The sequence below is a fragment of the Anoplophora glabripennis genome, unplaced genomic scaffold (genome assembly GCF_000390285.2).
Source record: "Anoplophora glabripennis isolate ALB-LARVAE unplaced genomic scaffold, Agla_2.0 scaffold20, whole genome shotgun sequence".
NCBI lineage: Eukaryota > Metazoa > Arthropoda > Insecta > Coleoptera > Cerambycidae > Anoplophora > Anoplophora glabripennis.
The window spans coordinates 752,049-772,284 of NW_019416362.1; the positions used below are offsets into that span (position 1 = coordinate 752,049).

General features: G+C 32.5%; 1 protein-coding gene across 1 annotated transcript; it reads left to right on the forward strand.

The window, feature by feature from the left end:
• Window positions 1-8,707: 8,707 nt before the first annotated feature.
• Window positions 8,708-18,744, forward strand: LOC108907377 (dirigent protein 10-like). Its single transcript, XM_018711035.1, has 2 exons — window positions 8,708-8,749; window positions 17,689-18,744. The coding sequence occupies exons 1-2, from the start codon at window positions 8,708-8,710 to the stop codon at window positions 18,742-18,744; spliced, it is 1,098 nt and encodes a 365-aa protein (XP_018566551.1).
• The last annotated feature ends 1,492 nt before the right edge of the window (window positions 18,745-20,236 follow it).

Below are 20,236 nucleotides of genomic sequence, written 5' to 3' on the forward strand. Positions count from 1 at the left end.
TTGACAAATATGTTTACCTTTTCCAAACCCTAAAGCATAAGTTACATGCGCAGGCCTTAGAAAGAGAGATCACCTGCCCCAATATGTGTAAGAGCGATGGAGCTAGTGAGGACAAAACCGGTATAACAAAACAAACACGACGAATTTAAGTAAAAGGCTTAAAAAAGGTTTTTGTGTATTTAATAGATTTTTTTAAACTATGGTACAGACATCTGCAGCTATCAATTGCATACAAAAATGAGTAAGTTTCATAGACAGGAAAAGTTAAGAATGTTTATCCTTTATACATCTTTATGAAGATAATGGTGATCAATATAGTTTCAGTTTGTGATGTTTTACAAAGCAAGAAAACGAAAACTACTTGATATATCAGTCCCATAAGAGTTGCAGCGATTTTAACTGATTGAGTTTATGATATAAGGAAAGAAAATAGAGAAATTTACAAAGAGGATAGACATAAAATTTATGTGGAACATTACAGCTAAAGCAATTCAAGAATTGCACTGTAATAACTAGTGTAATCAAATATTATATACCTATTACTGTTAAAAAAATTAGACAAAACATGTTTCCCATTTTACATTAATTTACAAAATTAATTCACTTCGAACATCAATCATTACGAATATTTTTTGTATACAACTGTGATCTTTGCCAGAGCCAGAACGATAAAAAATTTAAATATTCAATAACAGATTGGGTCAAGGATCAGAAAAATGTATGTTCTCATAAATATATTTTTGTTTAACAAGAAATATCACATTGAGAAAGTTCATTGTGTTCAATCACACTAGTTTTCATTTAAAAACACAAGTAAATAAAAAGTACCAAATTAAATTATGTCGAACTGATAATTACAGGACAAAATTGAATAGGTTAATAAACATAGGTACAAAAATTTTAATTCTGTTTAAATATAAAATAATATTTTAATTTAATTTTCCCCTGAGTTGCTCCTTTCTGTACCTCCATTTGTACAGAAATTCCAAATTAACAAATAAAGCTTATGCTTTTATTCTCTTGCTCATTAATAATAATTAATAATTAAATTAATTAAAATTTCTCGCAAATGTTTATTATTAAATTAAGAGAAATCCAATTCAATTAACTCGTTCAGTAATTTTTAATTTATAACTTGTTTTCATATTTTCCAAAAGCAAATAACACCCTAAATATGTGGTGAAAAAATCGGGTCGATAGCGAAGCGATTTAATTGTAGTAAGTTTTTTCCCTTATTTGTGGCATAGTTTAAGTTTTCTCCCTGATGTTTTTTGACCTGTGAAGATTTTACTTCATCCATTTAAGAAATGTTTGTGCCAAACGGACCAGACCGGAAAAAAATTACATATATCAAAAAGCTCGGTTGCACAACGCGTTCTTAATCACGTGACAAAAATTAAATTGTTTTCATAATTTTAAACATCTACAATTAACTTGTAGACCAGGACGGATCTGTCGAAATATCCCACTTACTGGATGTAAGAGGGGGCAAGCTAATTTTTACTGGACTATCTTCAGTACATCTCACATAATAAAAGTCTAGATCCCTAGATCTGGGTGAGATCCGAAACATTTTCAAGATTGCAAAAATGTTTAAAAAATTTAAAAAATACCTATTTTATGCGAGTTTTTTACTTACATCTTGGAACCTATGCATTTTGGAAGAATATTGAAGAGGAAAAAAGTTTTAGAATTGAATTTTGCACAATATACTGTAAGTTAAAAATGTTTAAATTTATTACCATGTTGCAAAATAGCAATAATTGACATTATCTGTTATCAGCTATTGCTTTGTACTTCTGTGCTTCTGCATATTGTCCTTATATTTTAATTTCTATTAGTACTTATGTCTTTACACTTAATGCTAGATAGCGTTTATATTCATTGGGACTTTATCTCGTTGGATATTGTATTTCTTTATAAATTATTTCAAATACAAGTCCCCTGAGAACTAAATTTTAATGGGCTGTAACTCAGGTCGAGCAGCCAGTCATTCTCTTAAATCTATGAATGTACTTTACACGGGACATGACACGTATACAGCGTGTTTGAACACCGCTGGGAACAGCGGGTTACATCCCAGTCGACAGAGAAAAAATATCGCAACAATGTAAATGCCGACGCGAGACAAATTGCGGCAGAACTATCACCGATATTTATCGTGGAAGCCCGTGCATTATTCATACGTGTCTCCTACCTAATACCCCGCGAAATTCCGGGGCGATTTCGATGGTAAATCGATTGCCACATGCAGCCGTTTTCTATCGAGGACTTAACAGGCGCTGAGCGATTTTACAGGAAAAATTCGACGTCTTACATCAACTATTATACCGCCGCTATGCATACAGCGAGCTGGTTACGTGGCGGCTGCGGTTGAATTTTTATCGTTCCATTATTTCATTGGAGGTATTGTCAGAATTCCCGATGTGCGTTCAGCGGAATTACTACCACTTGTTAGATGGCGCGGAACGTAAAAGAGAATAGAGCGATACTTCACAGGAATTGAATTCATAATACGGTTCTTCCAGGTTTATATCCGAGCGCGATGTACAGAGACTGCTCGAAATTGTTCATTAGTTTTATTTGCGTAAGTATTGTGGCAGGATGAAACAAATAAATTTATAAAATGTCTACAATTTCAAATCTCTCAAATAACGCTACCTACAATTACAAAGTGTTGTTGAAGGTGGAGCTTTAATTCTAACATCTGCCTATTTATGTTTATATGAACATTAAACAGAGATATGAGCATTAAATAAAGATCGACATAAATACGTGTGCGTTTCTGACTCATGCGGAGCTGCGCGAGATGGAGAAAGAACGCATTCGGCTAGAAGGAATAAGACGTAGGCGTAGACGTAAGATGGCGGCTATCTTGAGCTTTGTCCGGGACAGAATTAATGTAAACTATGAGTATATTATCAGTTAATATTTTTTATTTTTTATAACGTCTTCCATTAGAATAAATTTTTTTCTAGAACTGAGATTTATTCATAAAAAAACATACAGATACAATTTAATAAAATTGTCGAAAAAAATCTTGGAAAAATAAAAATCGACTTGTAGTTTTTCATAAAACCAATTCGTTTTTGTTGAACACACAATATTCCTTACTTTTGTTCATATCATATTAGTCCAGTTGCTAGAGGTTTTGAGATGGCAGTAATTCCGAAGTGCAGAATTTTTTGCATGTGACTAGTATTTTGCTGATAGATGAGGAAAAAAATCTGCAAGGGAGAGGATCGGAAAAATTAGGGAAATGGTCGGAAAACTGCAATAAAACGTATTTCGTGAATTACTAAGCATTTAGAATTTTACAAACATACAAAGGATACAGTAAATTCAAAATAACTTCATTAGAATAATTATTCTGCATTTTTCTTGTCGGGAAAATACTTGATACTTGTAGAATGACAATACTAATATTTGCCTTTCAAGGCACATTTGATGATATTTTAACGTAATATTCTTGAAAATGTAAGTAAACCGCAGATATCTGAGAAAATTGAAACTGTAACTCCTACAACGCCTATATCGGTGAAAAGAGAATTTGTTTTTCTATAATATGATGCAGAAAAATACAGGGTGTTCCGTTTGAATTTAAAAAGTTTTGTCGACTTTGTTTTCAGAATGTAACGTGAAAAATGAGTGTTGAGTTATGGGGAAGAAAATAATAAAATGTAAACTGAGTAAATAATCTTTAATTAGATTTTTATATAGCTTTTATAGCGTTACACTTAAGTAGACTGCATATAGACTAATACTTAATAGGACAAAGATACTTTGGTTTTTATATAAGCATTTCTGCTAATCAGCGTATTTAGCCACAGCGTCGGCTTCGCTGGAGTAAGTTTAAACTTAGGACTATAAACACCATTAACACGAGCTTAGTATACAGAATGTTCGACTTATTTTATTTTGCGTTTATCCAATAATGAGTCACTTATTATAATTTTCTTCAGGTAATTTTGATAGCAAAAGGTGGTGCATCTTATGTTCTTTGTGTTTTCCGAAAAGCAAGTGAAAGCTCCCAGAACGAAGAAAGATATAAGGAATTTTCGAAACGCTTGCATCTGTAAAATTTTTTGTAAAATGACGATTATCTGGAAAACGGTTAGATTTAGTTACAAGGAAGCATTAACATTTTTGACTTATTTTTAATTTATCTTGTCGATAATGCAATAATATATAGGGTGTTCCATTTAGAATAACAAAGTAGACAGCAACTTCCGATATAACCGGAAGTGCTACGTTGATGGCATTATTTTCATTGAAGAGAACATATCTGATAACCCACGTAAACAATTCAGAGTCATATAGTCTTTGGTTCCGCTGAAACGTCTAATAGGCCACTTACCGTGAAGAACCCTGTATAACTTTGGTCCTTTGCAAGTTTGTGAAATTCCTAATATTTTTCAAGTTATTCACGAAATAAGCTTTTTGTAGTTCTCCGGACATTCCCCGAATATTCCGGCTTGCTCCCGTAAGTAGATAAAAATAGACACATACTTACAAACCAACAGTCCATACTCAAATTGAACCATTGCGAGACCATTTATAGACTTTCTTTTTCGTTATTTAAAGTAACCTGTCGCGTGTGAAATTAAGAAGTGAGTATAAACCATATTTTTAAGTGAAACTGTTATTATTTGTACCGTTAATTTTTCGTTAATTATAATGTAAACCTGTACCAATTTCAATAAACGATTATGCAAAAAATAAATGAAAAACTAGAATAGGCCAGGAAATGACCATTTCGCGACTTTTTGTTTTGGCAATTTATTGGCATTTGGCAATTTTGGTGAATTTATCACTATAGATGCTAAATATTATGTACAATAACATATTAGTTTCCACAGTCATAAAAATAGGAGGAAGATTGTTTACAGGGTGGTTAATTGTATAATTTTTACGTAAATTCACGTTTTTCTGTTCATTTCCACGAGAAGACAGTATCGTACTTTTTTTTTCGTCTTCAAAAGACCTACAAAATTAACCCTCGAGCCTCAAAAAATATTAATTAGATCAAAAGTTATAAACAGAAGAAGTTTATTTATGACTTTTGAATTAAATATTTATAAACTGCGTTATTGTTACCAGAACGTTTTGGCATCGCATCCTCTCATTCCTTATCCATGTCTAATAACTCGCACGAAATCTGGAATCGGTAAGTTGAATAGTTTGCAAGTTATGGCCTTATAAACAAATTAATTAATTATTAATCTGGACGATACCGAGGATCTTCGACAATCGCACTGTTAAAATTAAAATTTTCGTTGCAAAAGGAAATATACCACGCACGAGCGTGATATGTTTATATATTATTACATATTCGGAAAGCTTATGAAAAGAGCTTTAAGTTAAAAAAAAAATCATCAAGATTCGTTGAAAAACAACGGAGTTACAGACTGTCAAATTTGACGGTCTATTGTTAAACAAATTAGATTGGTAGCGGCAAGAAAAAAATACTGTCATAACCGGTAACCCGAGTACTTTCCCAGGTAAAAATATTTTGTTTGTGGAAGTATGTTAAGTGCATAAGAAATGTTGTCAAAAGTCAGTGGGTCGCTAGATTTTCGGCAAGACGTGGCGCGGCGGAAGGGTGGGGGAAGCGAACGACAGCGAGTCCGAAAAAAATGACGATAATATTTATAGTCCTGCCGTTAAATAAGCAAAATTCGCTAGAAAATAATATATATGCCAGTCTGCAACTCCGTTGTTTTTCAACGAATCTTGGCGTTTTTTTTTTAACTTAAAGCTCTTTTCATGAGCTTTCCAAATATATAATAATATATAATTATATCACGCTCGTGCGTCGTATCTTTCATTTTGCAAGTAAGGCTAAAAAATAAAAAAAAATTCAGTTTACAAATTTGAAATTAAATAAAAATATATAGATTTCAATGTATTATTATGAAATCTACCATGAAAAAAATCAGTGCGATTGTGGAAGATCCTCGGGATCGTCCAGAATACGAATTAGTTAATTTGCTTATAAGGCCATAACTTGTAAACTATTCAACTTACCGATTCCAGATTTCGTGTGAGTTATTAGACAGTGATAAGGAATGAGAGGATGCGATGCCAAAACGTTCTCGTAATAATAACGCAGTTTATAAATGTTTAATTCAAAAGTAATAAATAAACTTCTTCTGTTTATAACTTTTGATCTAATCAATATTTTTTGAGGCTCGAGGACTAGTTTTGTAGGTCTCTTGAAGACAAAAAAAAAGTAGGATATTGTCTTCTCGTGGAAATGAACGGAAAAAAGTTATAAGCGAAAAAACGTGAATTTATGTAAAAATGTCATGTTTATGTTTGTCAAAAGTCATAAATAAAATTCTTCTGTTTATAACTTTTGATCTAATCATAACTTTTTGACGCTCGAGGGCTAATTTTGTAGGTCTTTTGAAGACGAAAAAAAAGTACTTTACTGTTTTTTCGTGGAAATGAACGGAAAAAAGTTATAAGCGAAAAACGCGAATTTACGTAAAAATTATACAATTAACCACCCTGTAAACAATCTTCCCCCCATTTTTATGACTGTGGAAACTAATAAGTTATTGTACATAATATTAAAGCATCTATAGTGATAAATTCAGCTTGCCGAAACAAAAAGTCGCGTCCAACTCTATATGTCCTGGCCTAAGAAGCAATTTAAAAGAAATTAATAAAAAACATATATACAGAAAAAAATATATATAAAAAAAGAAAAAAATTTTGTTAGGTGCTTTGGACTATTTCTCCGACATACTTACTATGAAAAATGTAAAGAAAAAATTAATGATATATTTAAGAAGAAATTAATTATTTTACTAACTTTCTAGAGCTTACTTTGTATAATTATGCATAACAACGAGACTTGTAAATTTTTAAAAATCTAGTATATTAGAACTAGATATAAACCGTTTTCTCAGTGTACTACTGCTACTGTCAATTATTATCTAAGTACTACCCCATTTCCAATACCATCCTTCACGCAGACCGACACATCGCGCTATTTGTGAACCGCCTTTAAACCCCTGTTAAAAAAATCATTCCCCATTACACCCTGGAGTTAAAACCGAAATACATCACCAAATAACCAGCGCTAAAGCTTATTATGAACTCCAAACAAATCATCCCCCATTCCTCGCCGCATTTGTCAGCATTTGCCCGGCTTTGTGCGCCCCCAAACCGAATTCCTTTGCGATGAAAACTCAAAAGACGGCCACGGCCACCTGAGACCCGAAAATGAAAAATGGAGCGGGTGGTGGGGGCAGGGTAAAGTTTAATTTTAAGAGTAGAAATCGAAACTCCCTTTCGTCTAGCGAAGTACCACAATATTCGTGTAGATGTCGCTGTAGAAAAAATACGTTTGTAGTAAAATTGCACTAGCTACTGCTTTGTTTATGTTTTGAAATGAACACAGTGTATTTCAAGACACGACACAGAGTAATGGTAGAGAGAAAAATTTAAAATGTATAACACCAATTCATAAAATTATAACGTAGACTATAAGGAAGACATAAATTACATTTAAAGTAAAATAAAATCCCATTTCGTATTTATATCATATCAAAATTATAATATTATCAATCAAAATTTAACTAATATATTTTAATAGAGAAGCAAAATCAAATTATTATAGTATCAGAAAAACACATAGGCTAGAAGTTTATTATAAAAATTGTCATTCAGAATTCCACATAGAAATTTCTTGTAAAATAGTATTAAGACGTCAAAAATACTACGCAGTTACAATATACAAATTACGCCGTAATTTATTAAAAATAAAATCACATCGCAATATGTTGGAGAGAAAGTGCGCAGCAAGAAATCAATATCACATGGATACAAGTGACCAATAAAAAAAGGACAAATCAGAAAATTTTACCTACCAAAGGAAACAACACAGCATCGTTTCGAAGTAAACAAGTTGGAAAAGAAACTAGTTGGTCCCAGACACAGGTTAGGGGTGCATGTTATCCTGTAGCTCCCCAAATTACATCGTAGAAAACCAGGACGAAACCAACTCACAAGAACCATCCACAAGAGGCGAGTTCAGCTGTCCACCCACGACTAAACAGCGAGGTTAGAGTGAATATTGGACATTCCAACGTCGAGATAATTAAAACGATAATGTAAGTCCAGTTGCCTAAGCATACTCGTCGAAACATAAATTAGAGTGATTACAAATTCAAATTAAAACATTTTGTGAAGTCAAAAATTTTTTTTAACCATAGACAGTATCAGTGAATAGAAATTCAAATCATATTTTAGAACATTTCGTAGTATAAGAGTTAGTTAAGTTTCGTTGTTCATAATTTAAGTTAATTTGTTTCATTATACATTTAAAACAATTCAAATTGGTTAACCAAATATTTTCAAAATTAAGTTAGGCATAGTTAAAAAAATTTTATCAGTTATTTGTTCATGTAAAAGGTCATACCAATATCTAGTTTCTGTGTTTCTTAAAAATATTGTTCGGATCTTAAAATGAATAGTGAATAAATGTCACATTGTTAAAATAGTTAAATATTTGCCTTCATTCATTGCATCCTACTCAAATCTATAGTGATAATAAGTATGAATAATATTGAACCGCTTCTCTGAAATAAGAACTCATGCTAGTATTCTTAATAAGTGGTCTTGAAAGACAGTGTACCATTGATTGTCAAATATTGCCATCTACACTGTAATAAAGTGTACACTGTAAATAGTATTTATGCAAGATAAAGCTGCCGGAGGAAAGATAAGCAAAACCAAGGTAAGCAAAGTATAATTCGATGAAATTTGTAATTGTTATTGCTTAGCTTTATCCTGAGAACCTGCATCCAATAAAAAAATTAATTTCAACACACACAGATTGCATTCTACACTAACAAAAGGCGCCCAAACGTATACTTAACCATTAAACATAAATCAAATCCTTATACATAAACAAAAATTATTCATTACACTATTTGGAGCAAACCACAACAACACCACGACAAAAACTACATATTATACACAATATACTATACACTACTACAAAGTACAGTAAAAAACAAAATTATAATTATAATAGTTTGTTATATTGAGCAAATTTTACGGCCTCACAGAAAGAGAGTAGAGCGCTTCAAATAAGTTCGACTTCTGTAACGTTTTAAGAGACTGTAAATCCAACAACGCAAGTGATCCGATTAGAAATTTCTCTAGCTTCACACCGTTTACAACTAGTTTATAATCGGATATTATTGCCACACTAAAAACCTAAAATAAATGACGCCAAGAGAATCAGCCAAAAGGCTGATTTTATGAGCTTAGTATTTATGTAATCAGCAACATTACATATAAATACCACTTCGAGCACCACTAATAAATAATTATACAGGGTGATTCAGTCATAATGTCATTAATTTTAACCACGCATTCGGAAGGCCTAATAAAGACAGAAAATCGAAAAAAATAGTTATTTATGGTATTAATGTGTTACCGTATACAGGTTCGGAAAGTCCCCATGGTACATCGGCCGTTACGTGAGAGCGATAAAGTAAGTCATAGAAATCCGTGTGATAGACAAGGATGGTTAAATTGAAGACGTTTCATAATCTGAATAGTCACTCCCACTTCTAAACCCGAAACGGGCGGTGACTATTCAGATTATGAAACGTCTTCACTATAGCCATCCTTGTCTATCGCACGGATTTCTTTACTTTACTTTGTCGCTCTCATGTAAAGGCAGATGGACCATGTGGATTTTCCAGCCCTGTATATAAGTCACGCTGGGAAATGTTTAGCCGTAGGCCTCGAGGGCTAATTTTCCCATATGACGACGAGTGCCATACAAAATTTTATCCAACACTTTCATAGAATTTCGTTTTAATAATAAATAAAAGTAATTTAAAATTTCAAATTGTCAATGTCAGAAAAAGTAATTTAACGAAATGAATGTATTTTTAAATATTACAAAGGATGCGATTGTCAACATAAATTGTGTCTGTATCCAAGGGCTGTCAGTAAACAAACAATATTTTTTAGTTGAAATCACGTTGAAATCTTAAAACGAAGATTGAAAAATTGGAAAATGTGGAAATTCCATCTGCAATTTTGGAAAAAGCTAATGCGGCTACTGCAGGCATCATTCCGGAAGAAATCAAAAGCTATATACTGTAAAGAACTGAAGCTGAAGGAATTTGAAGATTGAATAATCAAAGAAGTGGTGAAAGACGTAAATGAAGATGTCTTGCTGGCTTATTTTTTCAATTTAAGTGAGAAATTAGCTCCATCCACATTGTGGACTAAATATTCGATGTTGAAGTCAACTTTGAGAGTTTACAAGAACATTGAAATTTCTAAATTCGGAAGACTAGTTGCATTTCTAAAGTCTAAGCACAAACTTTTCCAACCAAAAAAATCCAAGGTCCTAGATAGAAAGAGAACAAATCGAACGAAGATTATCTTATGAATAAAGTAGATTCTACTGAATAGTTTAGCTGAGTTATATTTATTAAATTTGTTGTTGTTTTTAAGTGGCGTTGATATTAGGAGTTTTTGGCGCTTGCCTTTGCGAGGAACTGACCCATCAAGCATAGACAATATAGAGGACAAAGGGCAGTATATCCACATCATGATTTCAAATAGTAAAACGAACAAACCAAGAATCTTCGCTGTGTTAATTGAAGGATTTTGTGTTAATCCATTTGAATTAATTAGAAAATATTCTAAGCTAAGGCCTCAAAATGTGCAGCATAAAAGGTTCTTTTGCAAATTTCAAAAGGGAAAGTGCACACGTCAATGTGTTGGTATTAATAAGCTATCAAAAATCCCTAATGTTGTTGCGCGATTTTTAGGCTTGACATATTCTAATTTATATACAGGGCATGGCTTGCGTCGCGCATCTGCAACTCTCTTGGCCAATGCTGGAGGGGATATTACAACACTCAAACGCCACGGTGGATGGAAGTCATCTACCGTGGCAGAAGGTTATATAGAAGAGTCAGTTTCCAGCAAAATTGATATTACTAAAAATATACAAGAGGTGCAGACTCCTGAAGCAAGCATAAGCAAAGGGGCAACCTGTTCTATAAATTTACCACAATCACAAAATGATTCCAATAATCCTTTGGCATCAAATTATCATAAATGTTAATGTTAATATTAATAAATTGGTAGTTTGTAAGTTTGTAGCATTTTATTTTATTTGTTGACTTATTACTATTTCAGATTGGTTTTCTAATAAAAACTAGAAAAATAAACCTAACATTTGCCTTTTTATGATTTCTATAAGTCACTAGAGGGTTATAAGTCATAACTTACTAGTGACTTATGACTTATAACTCACTAGTGTCTTATAGGCCACATTATTCCTTTAAAACCAAGGAAATTATACCAACATTGAAGCGAAACAGCGGATTTCCCCAGTCGTCTTGCAATTGGTTTTAAAATCAAAGTACGGCGAATCCTAAAAACATAGTGAAAACGTTAACAATGTTAAAAATACTAAACAATTCTAAAACAAAAATTATCCTTATACATTTGTTTTTATTAACAAATAAATATTATTTGTTTAAAAATATAAAAAAGTATCTTATGCATTCAGGTCACTAGATAAAAATATCTGTTTATTTCTTCTCGTTCACTACGTTTTAAAAAGGTGGTGATTTTTGCTTTTGGTGAATTAAACGCATGGTTAAAATTGTGGTACTTATTTCTGATAAAAAAATGTGATTTTTTTATGCAATAAATGTGTAATGTTCAGTTGTTTGTTTAATTTAGCAAAACTATAGGAGATGCAATTACACATTAAGAACTAATGAAAAATTTTAACAAATTTCACCTTTTATGCGCCTGTTTTTAGAATCTGAATAAAGAACCACTAAAGATGTCAACGCCTTATTCGTATATAACATAATTATTGCAAAACCATCTCTGTTGTTTTCACATTATTGCAATCTGCGGATTGTGGACTGTATCGTAACCCACATAAGCGAAAGTAGCGTTGCAAGTTGACGCTGATCTCATATCTGGCGATGATGAAAGAGGCGGTTTGCGGTAGTCAATACAGGCGATTTTCCGATACGAAATACTTACTACTCGTATCAAGCGAGGTCTAGGTCTCCCCTACAAAAAGTTTGCGTTGTAGTAATTTGGAATCAACTCAATCTTCGCTAAAAAATTCAATCAGGGAACTAGGTTGCAGAAAGTTTTTTATAAATCGTGCTAGTTAATTGATTTCTTCTCTATTTAGCATTTTTTAATAAAACTGTATTTTATTTATGTCAAAGAAGCATGCCTAAATACCATATTTTATTTATACCATAGTTATAAAGCAATACAGGGTGTTAAATAGTGGTACGTACTTCTTTTATTTAGCAAAATTGGCATGTAACACTTTTATATCCTAAGAACAAATGACTTATGGTAGAAAAGATTTCTTTATATTATAACAACTAAGAAAATGTCATTTTTCATGTACATTTGTATGGTCAGGGCAAATACTACAACCCACAGTTTTTTTAATACTAATATAAATTAAATAAACATGACCCTTTAAAAGATAATAATAATAAATAATTTATTTTCCTCTTAAACATGTACCGATAGGAATAGTCAAACTTACAAACACAAACATAAATTACATAGAAGGATAGAATTTTAATACGGAATACAAATATTTATTTACTAAATATTGTTTTAATTTTGAATAAAAACCCCCTATTTATTTATACTTTTTAGTACCACAGGTAAACAGTTAAATATTTTAGGCCCTTTTTTGTTTGAATATGTACAGGGTATCTCAAACTCGATAGTATGGACCTTGCTGTGAGAATTCAAAAAATTTAAATAAACTTTGGGATACGTGGTGTTAAATGGGATGAGGTAAGCTCCATTTTCAATCGAAAGTATTATCTTACCTGGCAAAGTGAGAATTCTATAATGTTTAAATATATTTCTACAAGAATAAGTACTTCAAACACCAAACACATCTTAAACGACATTTCTTCGCAATAGAAACATGGGACGAAAGAGTTGAATTACCCCAGAAACAAACACCATACCCCAATCGAGATTCAACTTATTTCGAAATAAATAGGTTATTGAAGACAATTCTGATATATTTTTACAGTTACATTTTCAATTAAGGTTTGTGGCCAAATTTGGACTTAAAAATTTTACTGTCACAGTATCAGTAGGTAGAGAAGTACTAATATTCAAATTTAATGTTTCTCGGTTTCTATTCTGAATTGTGCAAAATCGAAGTGCTTGAATTTTTCCAATATTAAAATGTAATGAATTTTGGGCAAACCAGTTACTTAAGTTAATCAGTAAAATATCACATTCAAGTTTTAAGATTCGATTTGACTTATTAAATATTACTAATGACGTATCATCAGCGTACACAGTAAAATATTAGTATTAGGTGAGAGAGTATCGATATCGTTTGCATATAGTAAAAATAACACAGGGCCTAAAACAGATCCCTGTGGTACAACCAACATTATCAAAGAGCATTCCGAGTTATATTTACCACAAACATTCTGATTATTATAAATAATGATAACACAGCCACACAGAAAACAAAAGTTTTTATGCGACATATATTTTTCGTAGTAATTTGGCCTCCTGAACTCGAATCTGGGGTCAGAATTGGCCCATCACGTCACAATTTTTTCCTAACCTCAAAAAACTTGTGAAAAATAGTGAAAATTGATGAAAATTTACTGGGAAAATTTGGAAAAAAATTTATTTCCACATCAAATAGTACATTTTTATGTAAAAGACTCTGCTGAATTCAAATCCACTGTCAGAATTGAGCTAGAACGTGTTTTTTTTTCTAACCTCAAAAAACCGAGCAGGAATCGCTATTTTCAAATTCTGAGCGGATTTTGACCAGATTTTGTATAAAGGGGTTTTTTGGGTCACTGATTACGAATATGAATTCACATTGTAAAAATTCAAGATGGCTGATCCAATATGGCGGGTGTACTTTTTTGAAATCCACCGATTTCAGTAAAATTTGGCATCATAAGGATTGATGGTTGATCTCACCTTCATTAGTCTGGAGCCAGATTTTCATAAATCAAGGTAAAAGATTCCACTCCGTCTAAAAATGTGACTTCGCTTAAAAAAATGACTTAAGGACTCTACACATGTAATGATGTGTAGTGTGATGTGCTTGTTTCCAAGGGACAAGACAAAAAAGTTTCTACTTTATTCTTTCATTTATTTAGTCGTGCATGGGCTTATGGTTTTCCAATCAGATTTTTTTAACTACTATAGGTACAGTTTTCCTATGGCAGTTAGATGCTTTTATTTCTTAAAAATTTTAAAGTTCAAGGAAAAGGACACATTACTGCCACACAGCACATCACTGCATCTGCTTATGCCTTCAATCTAAAAATGTGACTTTGCCGAAAAAATGCCGCCTACGCGGCCTAAAATTATGACTCTGCCTACAAATTTTACCTTGATTTATGAAAATCTGGCTCCAGATGTGTGATTAATTAAGGTGAGATCAACCAGCAATCCTTATGATGCCAAATTTTACTGAAATCGGTGGATTTCAAAAAAGTACACCCGCCATATTGGATCAGCCATCTTGAATTTTTACAATGTGAATTCATATTCGTAATCAGCGACCCAAAAAACCCCTTTATACAAAATCTGGTCAAAATCCGCTCAGAATTTGAAAAATGCGATTCCTGTTCGGTTTTTTGAGGTTAGAAAAAAAACACACGTTCTAGCTCAATTCTGACAGTGGATTTGAATTCAGCAGAGTCTTTTACATAAAAATGTACTATTTGATGAGGAAATAAATTTTTTTCCAAATTTTCCCAGTAAATTTTCATCAATTTTCACTATTTTTCACAAGTTTTTTGAGGTTAGGAAAAATTGTGACGTGATGGGCCAATTCTGACCCCAGATTCGTGTTCAGGAGTCCAAATTACTACGAAAAATATATGTCGCATAAAAAGTATACCCAACTTTTTTTTTCTGTGTGGCTGAGAATCATTTAGAGTAACGACTTTCAAGAATAATGATTCCACACTCTACATACGATTTAAATTAAAGAAAACTGTAGACCTCTCTTCCTAAAAATACAGGGTATTAATTAATAAACTTTAAGAGATGCTTATTTCAGTAATTGTAAACCAAAAATCATCACCTATACATTTTTTTACTTTATATTAAGCTAACTTAAACAAGTCCTAACAAATAAACTCAAACAATATTTTTCGATACCAGAGATTTATACCTTTTATACAATTTTTATTTTTCTATTGAATAAGTTTTCTATTGGAGGCTAGATGAAGATCATTTTTTTTTGTTTACTTATAACACAATTAGATCCGATCAATCTACACCCACTCACCCACTACTTCACATTTTTCTTTTGTTAAATCCTCTAAATTTGACAGTTCATATCCTATCAAAGGTTACAAAAGACAATTGTCAAGCATGTATCAATGTTTTTTCATAAATTTCGTATTTATTACCATTTTTTATAAAAATTACAGAATTTCAAATTTTGTACTTTCTAATAATTATTTACACCCTTTATATGTATATCGTATACTATAAAATATAAAAATGTCGGTACAAAGTGTGTAATAAATCTCAACCAATAGAGACAGCATTATAAAAAAAATATATACGCTAACTGGTTTACAACTAGCAATGATTATTTGTTGTTCGCGCCAACTTGTTTATTATCATTAATTAAGACGCTCGAGCCTGACAAATGAACTTTAACAACAACCAAAACACTGACGTGAAATGCAAATCATGCTATATCACTCAATGAATATTCATAAATATTGTTAAAAAACATTTTACAGTTCCTCAAGATGCTTTTCTAAGAGTCGAATTGAGCTTTCATAATTCAATTTTTCCTGATTCTTCTTCAATTATGTAAATCGGCGGTACCAAAGAGTGGGTATTATTTGTATCGTGAAAGTAAACCTTTGTCCGGGTAGGTGTGGTCCTCTATATATACAAAGCCATTTCTTTTGAATCGCATCACTTCATCTCATGTTTTTTGGTACCAGAGCCATGAAATCGTTTTTGGTAAGTACCGAACAGTGCCATGAGTTGGAGAAAATTCAGAAAGTGTCGATATTAGTGATTTTTACGTGAAATCGTTTAGGAAAGTGTTTAAAAAAAATAATTTTAACAAATTTTTGCAACACAAAGTATAAATATCTTATTTCAATTTATTTATTCTTTCAATCACAATTGTACAGAGAGTTTTTGAGTACCGGTAAGTTTTTGAGGGTGCTAAATATGTCAGAAATATTAGTTTTTGACCGTAGGTTAGAGATCGCTAGTTGTGGCGCTACCCAGTGGTTAAATTTTTTGCTATGAATGTCGTATTAACTTGCTGAACTGTATATGTAAAAAACACCGTCTTTTGAAAAATCACAACTGACTGCCTCAAAGTTAACTTCTATTTCTTAATATACAGTGCGACCGGAAATAACGAAACCATACTTGGGTAGAAATAAACCGTTTTAGCTCAAGTTACCATAATACAATTTTAGTTGCTTAAAAAATTATGGGCCTTCAAAAAATTCTGTTTTTATAATTGTGTGATTAAAATTTGATTTTAAAGAATCATCTTTGACATCCTATGTCTCAGAAACAAATTACTATAGCCCCATGTTCAATAAGAAATAATAATTTTTTGTTTTTATCAAGTCATAGAATACCTGATTTCAAACAAAAACCTTAGTTGTTAATTGGTTAAACTTTTGTCTTATAAAAAACAATATTTTTTAAAATTAATTAAATGCAGAAGTAGTTTTTAGTGAATTTATCAAAACAAATCGATTTAGACAAATATTAATAAAGACAACTTTAATTACATCTAATTGGTGAAGATAAAAATTCTGTCGACAGAAAGACTGGTATATCATTGGACTTAATAAAATACATAACAAAATTATTTTCACGAATGAAACTGCAAATAGTAAATTTTTTATTTCAAATAAATTGCCACAATTTTAAATGAAAAATAATTAAATAATAATTAAATAAAATAAAAATAACTATAAAACTATTCGCTTTACAAATAAAAATCTATGAGAAGCCTTTGTTAGAAATATGACTGTATAATTTTAAATACAATATGATCGTCAAAAATTTTGAATTCTCTAAAGGAGTACCTTCTCTTTAGATTTTCGACAATTACATTATATTTGAAATCCTTCAAAGTTTTAGTGGGATAAAGATCAATAAATAAAAGAACACTATATTTTAAATCATTGCCAACGTTTCGGTATTATTTTACACCATTCTCATGGCTCGAAATTTGAAGTGTCTTTTGTCCAACTTAACTAAATGTTAAGAAGATGGTATCTAGATACTTATATGTGTACTTATGATTCATGGAATAAATTCAATGCGGTTTTCTTTCACAGTAAAAATTGTTATAATGTCATACTGTTCAGCAGAATGACAGTAGAAAAATGTTTACAATTTTTACTGTGAAAGGAAACCGCATTGAATTTGTTCCATGTACACATATAAGTATCTAGATACCATCTTCTTAATATTTAGAACTAAGTTGGACAATAGGCACGTAAAAAACGATCGAAACGTTGGCAATGATTTAAAATATAGTGTTCTTTTATTTATTGATCTTTATCCCACTAAAACCTTGACTTGGATAACTAATCAAGATCGCTAAACAGTGGAATATATAGGTATATTTTTTTATTTCAGGTCGTCTCTGCAATACTAGCCTTTGCCAACATAGCAAACTGTGGAGTATTAAGCGGAGGAATCAGCACAGACTTAACCCCACCCATCTCTTCCTCATATGGAATTGGATATGGCTCTGGAGCATCACACATCGCCATCGAAGGCAGTCATAGTGGTCTAGGTGTTGGCTTAACGGCTGGTTTAGGACATGGAGCACTATCAGCTGGTCCAGCCCTTGAAGTTGGTGCTGCAGTTACACCTGGATTAGGAGCGTATGCCTCTACACCAATCCTATCCGCAGGAGGAATAGGACATGGTATTGGACTAGGAAATAGTATTGGATTAGGAAGCGGACTTGGCATCGGTATTGGTAGTCTAGGAGGTGGATATGGAGGTAGTTACGGAGGTAGTTACGGAGGTGGTTACGGAGGTGGATATGGAGGTGGATTTGGATACGGAGGAGGTGCCGGATTCGGAAGTGGTTCTGGATTTGGTGGAGGAATCGGAATCGGAATAGGAAACGCCGGTACAATCAACGGAGGCACCACCTACTCCCATCAAACGCAAACAGTGAACGTACCAGTGCCAGTACCACAACCGTACCCTGTCAGCCGTCCAGTTCCAGTACCAGTTCCCGTACCTAGACCCGTGGAAGTACCAAGACCTGTTCGCGTAGAAGTACCCCAGCCATACAAAGTCGTTGTATCCAGACCCTACCCAGTGCCAGTACCTCGTCCATACCCAGTACCAGTGAAGGTAAAGGAATTTGTAAAGGTACCAACTCCGGTTCACGTGAGGGTACCCAAGCCTTATCCCGTATCTGTACCAAAGCCTTATCCAGTTTCTGTACCAACTAAGGTCGAAGTAAGTGTACCAGTACCAGTTGCAGTTCACACCGATGCCCATATTGGGGTTAGCGCGGGACATGGGGGTATTGGAGGTGGGTCTTTCATCGGGGGTCACGGGGTAGGCTATTCTGGTTACTCTGACTTCAACTACAGCGGTAGCGGGTCTTTCGAAGACCACGGACACGGCCATGGAACACTGTACGCCAGTAATGGAGGTTACAAATACTGATTAGGTTTATATAAATACAATCTTTTTCTAGTCTCGTTTCTTTATTGTTAATCTCGCATTTGTAGTAAAAATTAAATATATTTTTCGAGAAATATGTGTATAATTTATGTAATATCTTGTAATCTAGGTTTTAATTTAGGACAATCTTATTTATAACTAGCAACCCGCTCCGGCTTCGCACGGGCAAATATAAAATAGCCTATGTTACCCCGAGGAGATGTAGCTTTCGGTAAAATTGGTTGAGTAGTTTTTGAGTTAAATCGTAACAAACAAAAAATAATCTTTCATCTAATGCGACCCTAATATTAATTTTAAAATAATTCTCGATCTACCTAAAGACAACAAACGAACTCAAAACTAGAAATGCAAAACCTTTAAATTTAAAACAATATACCTAGGTAACTACCAACAATGCGAAAACAAAACGAATTAAATTAAAGTACCTATGTTCAGGACTATCAATTTTAATTAATAAGTAAGTAGTTAGGTATCTAACTACCTAAAGAAAACAAACACGAAACAAAAATGCGACTATGAAATTTTAAATGATTCACAATAAGAAAAAAAACAAACAAATTATTAAAACTCAATGAAATAAAAGTATTTTTGCAAGTATCTATGTATGTTCCGACTACCTAAAGACAACAAATACAAAACAAAAATGTGACCTTAAAATATCGAACGCAATTATAACTTTCCAACAACACCCAGAAAGAAAACACAGTCGTCGGTCGTCACCTCCATTCGCTCCAAGTCAGTTTATTAAAGCATCACGCGCGCGTTATCGTTCGGCTTATTAGCTAAACAGTAGGCAAAACGGTGCGGAGGGAGGGTCGGCGATCGCATCAAGCGAAGCGAGGCGCTTGAATTTTATTCTCGCGTCCGTATTTTTTTTGCGATTACTCCTAAGATATTCATTTAAATTATATGGTGTAAATGAGTAAAATAATGTGCATGAAATGCTTAAAGCCTCTAACTTATTTAAAATGATAAGGATTAATACCGAATTTGTATAAATAGGTTTTACATTACCTTTATAAAAACTTTAAAAACTTAACAAATTATATACTAAAACCTTCCTCGAGAACCACTCTATCCATTGGTGAAAACAGCATGAAAATCGGTGCAGTAGTTTTTGAGTTTATCGCGAACAGACAGACAGACAGACAGATAGACGCGGCGGAGGACTTTGTTTTATAATATGTAGTGATGTTTAGAAATATGTGAGAAATTTAATAACTTGATAGTTTTATATGATCACAAACTCACATTTACTGATTATATTTCGATAATCGTCAGAAATTTTAATCAGTTTCTGTAATATTGACACTTTAAAATTGTTGTCTGTGAAATTCATGAGGAGTAAGATATGGTACCTGTATAAGGGCACCAATGGGTACCTCTCATATGGGCAACGATTTATCAAAATGACATATTGTGCTCTTTAGAATTTAACTTTAATTATTGCTAAGTCTTTTTATTTTCTATAATT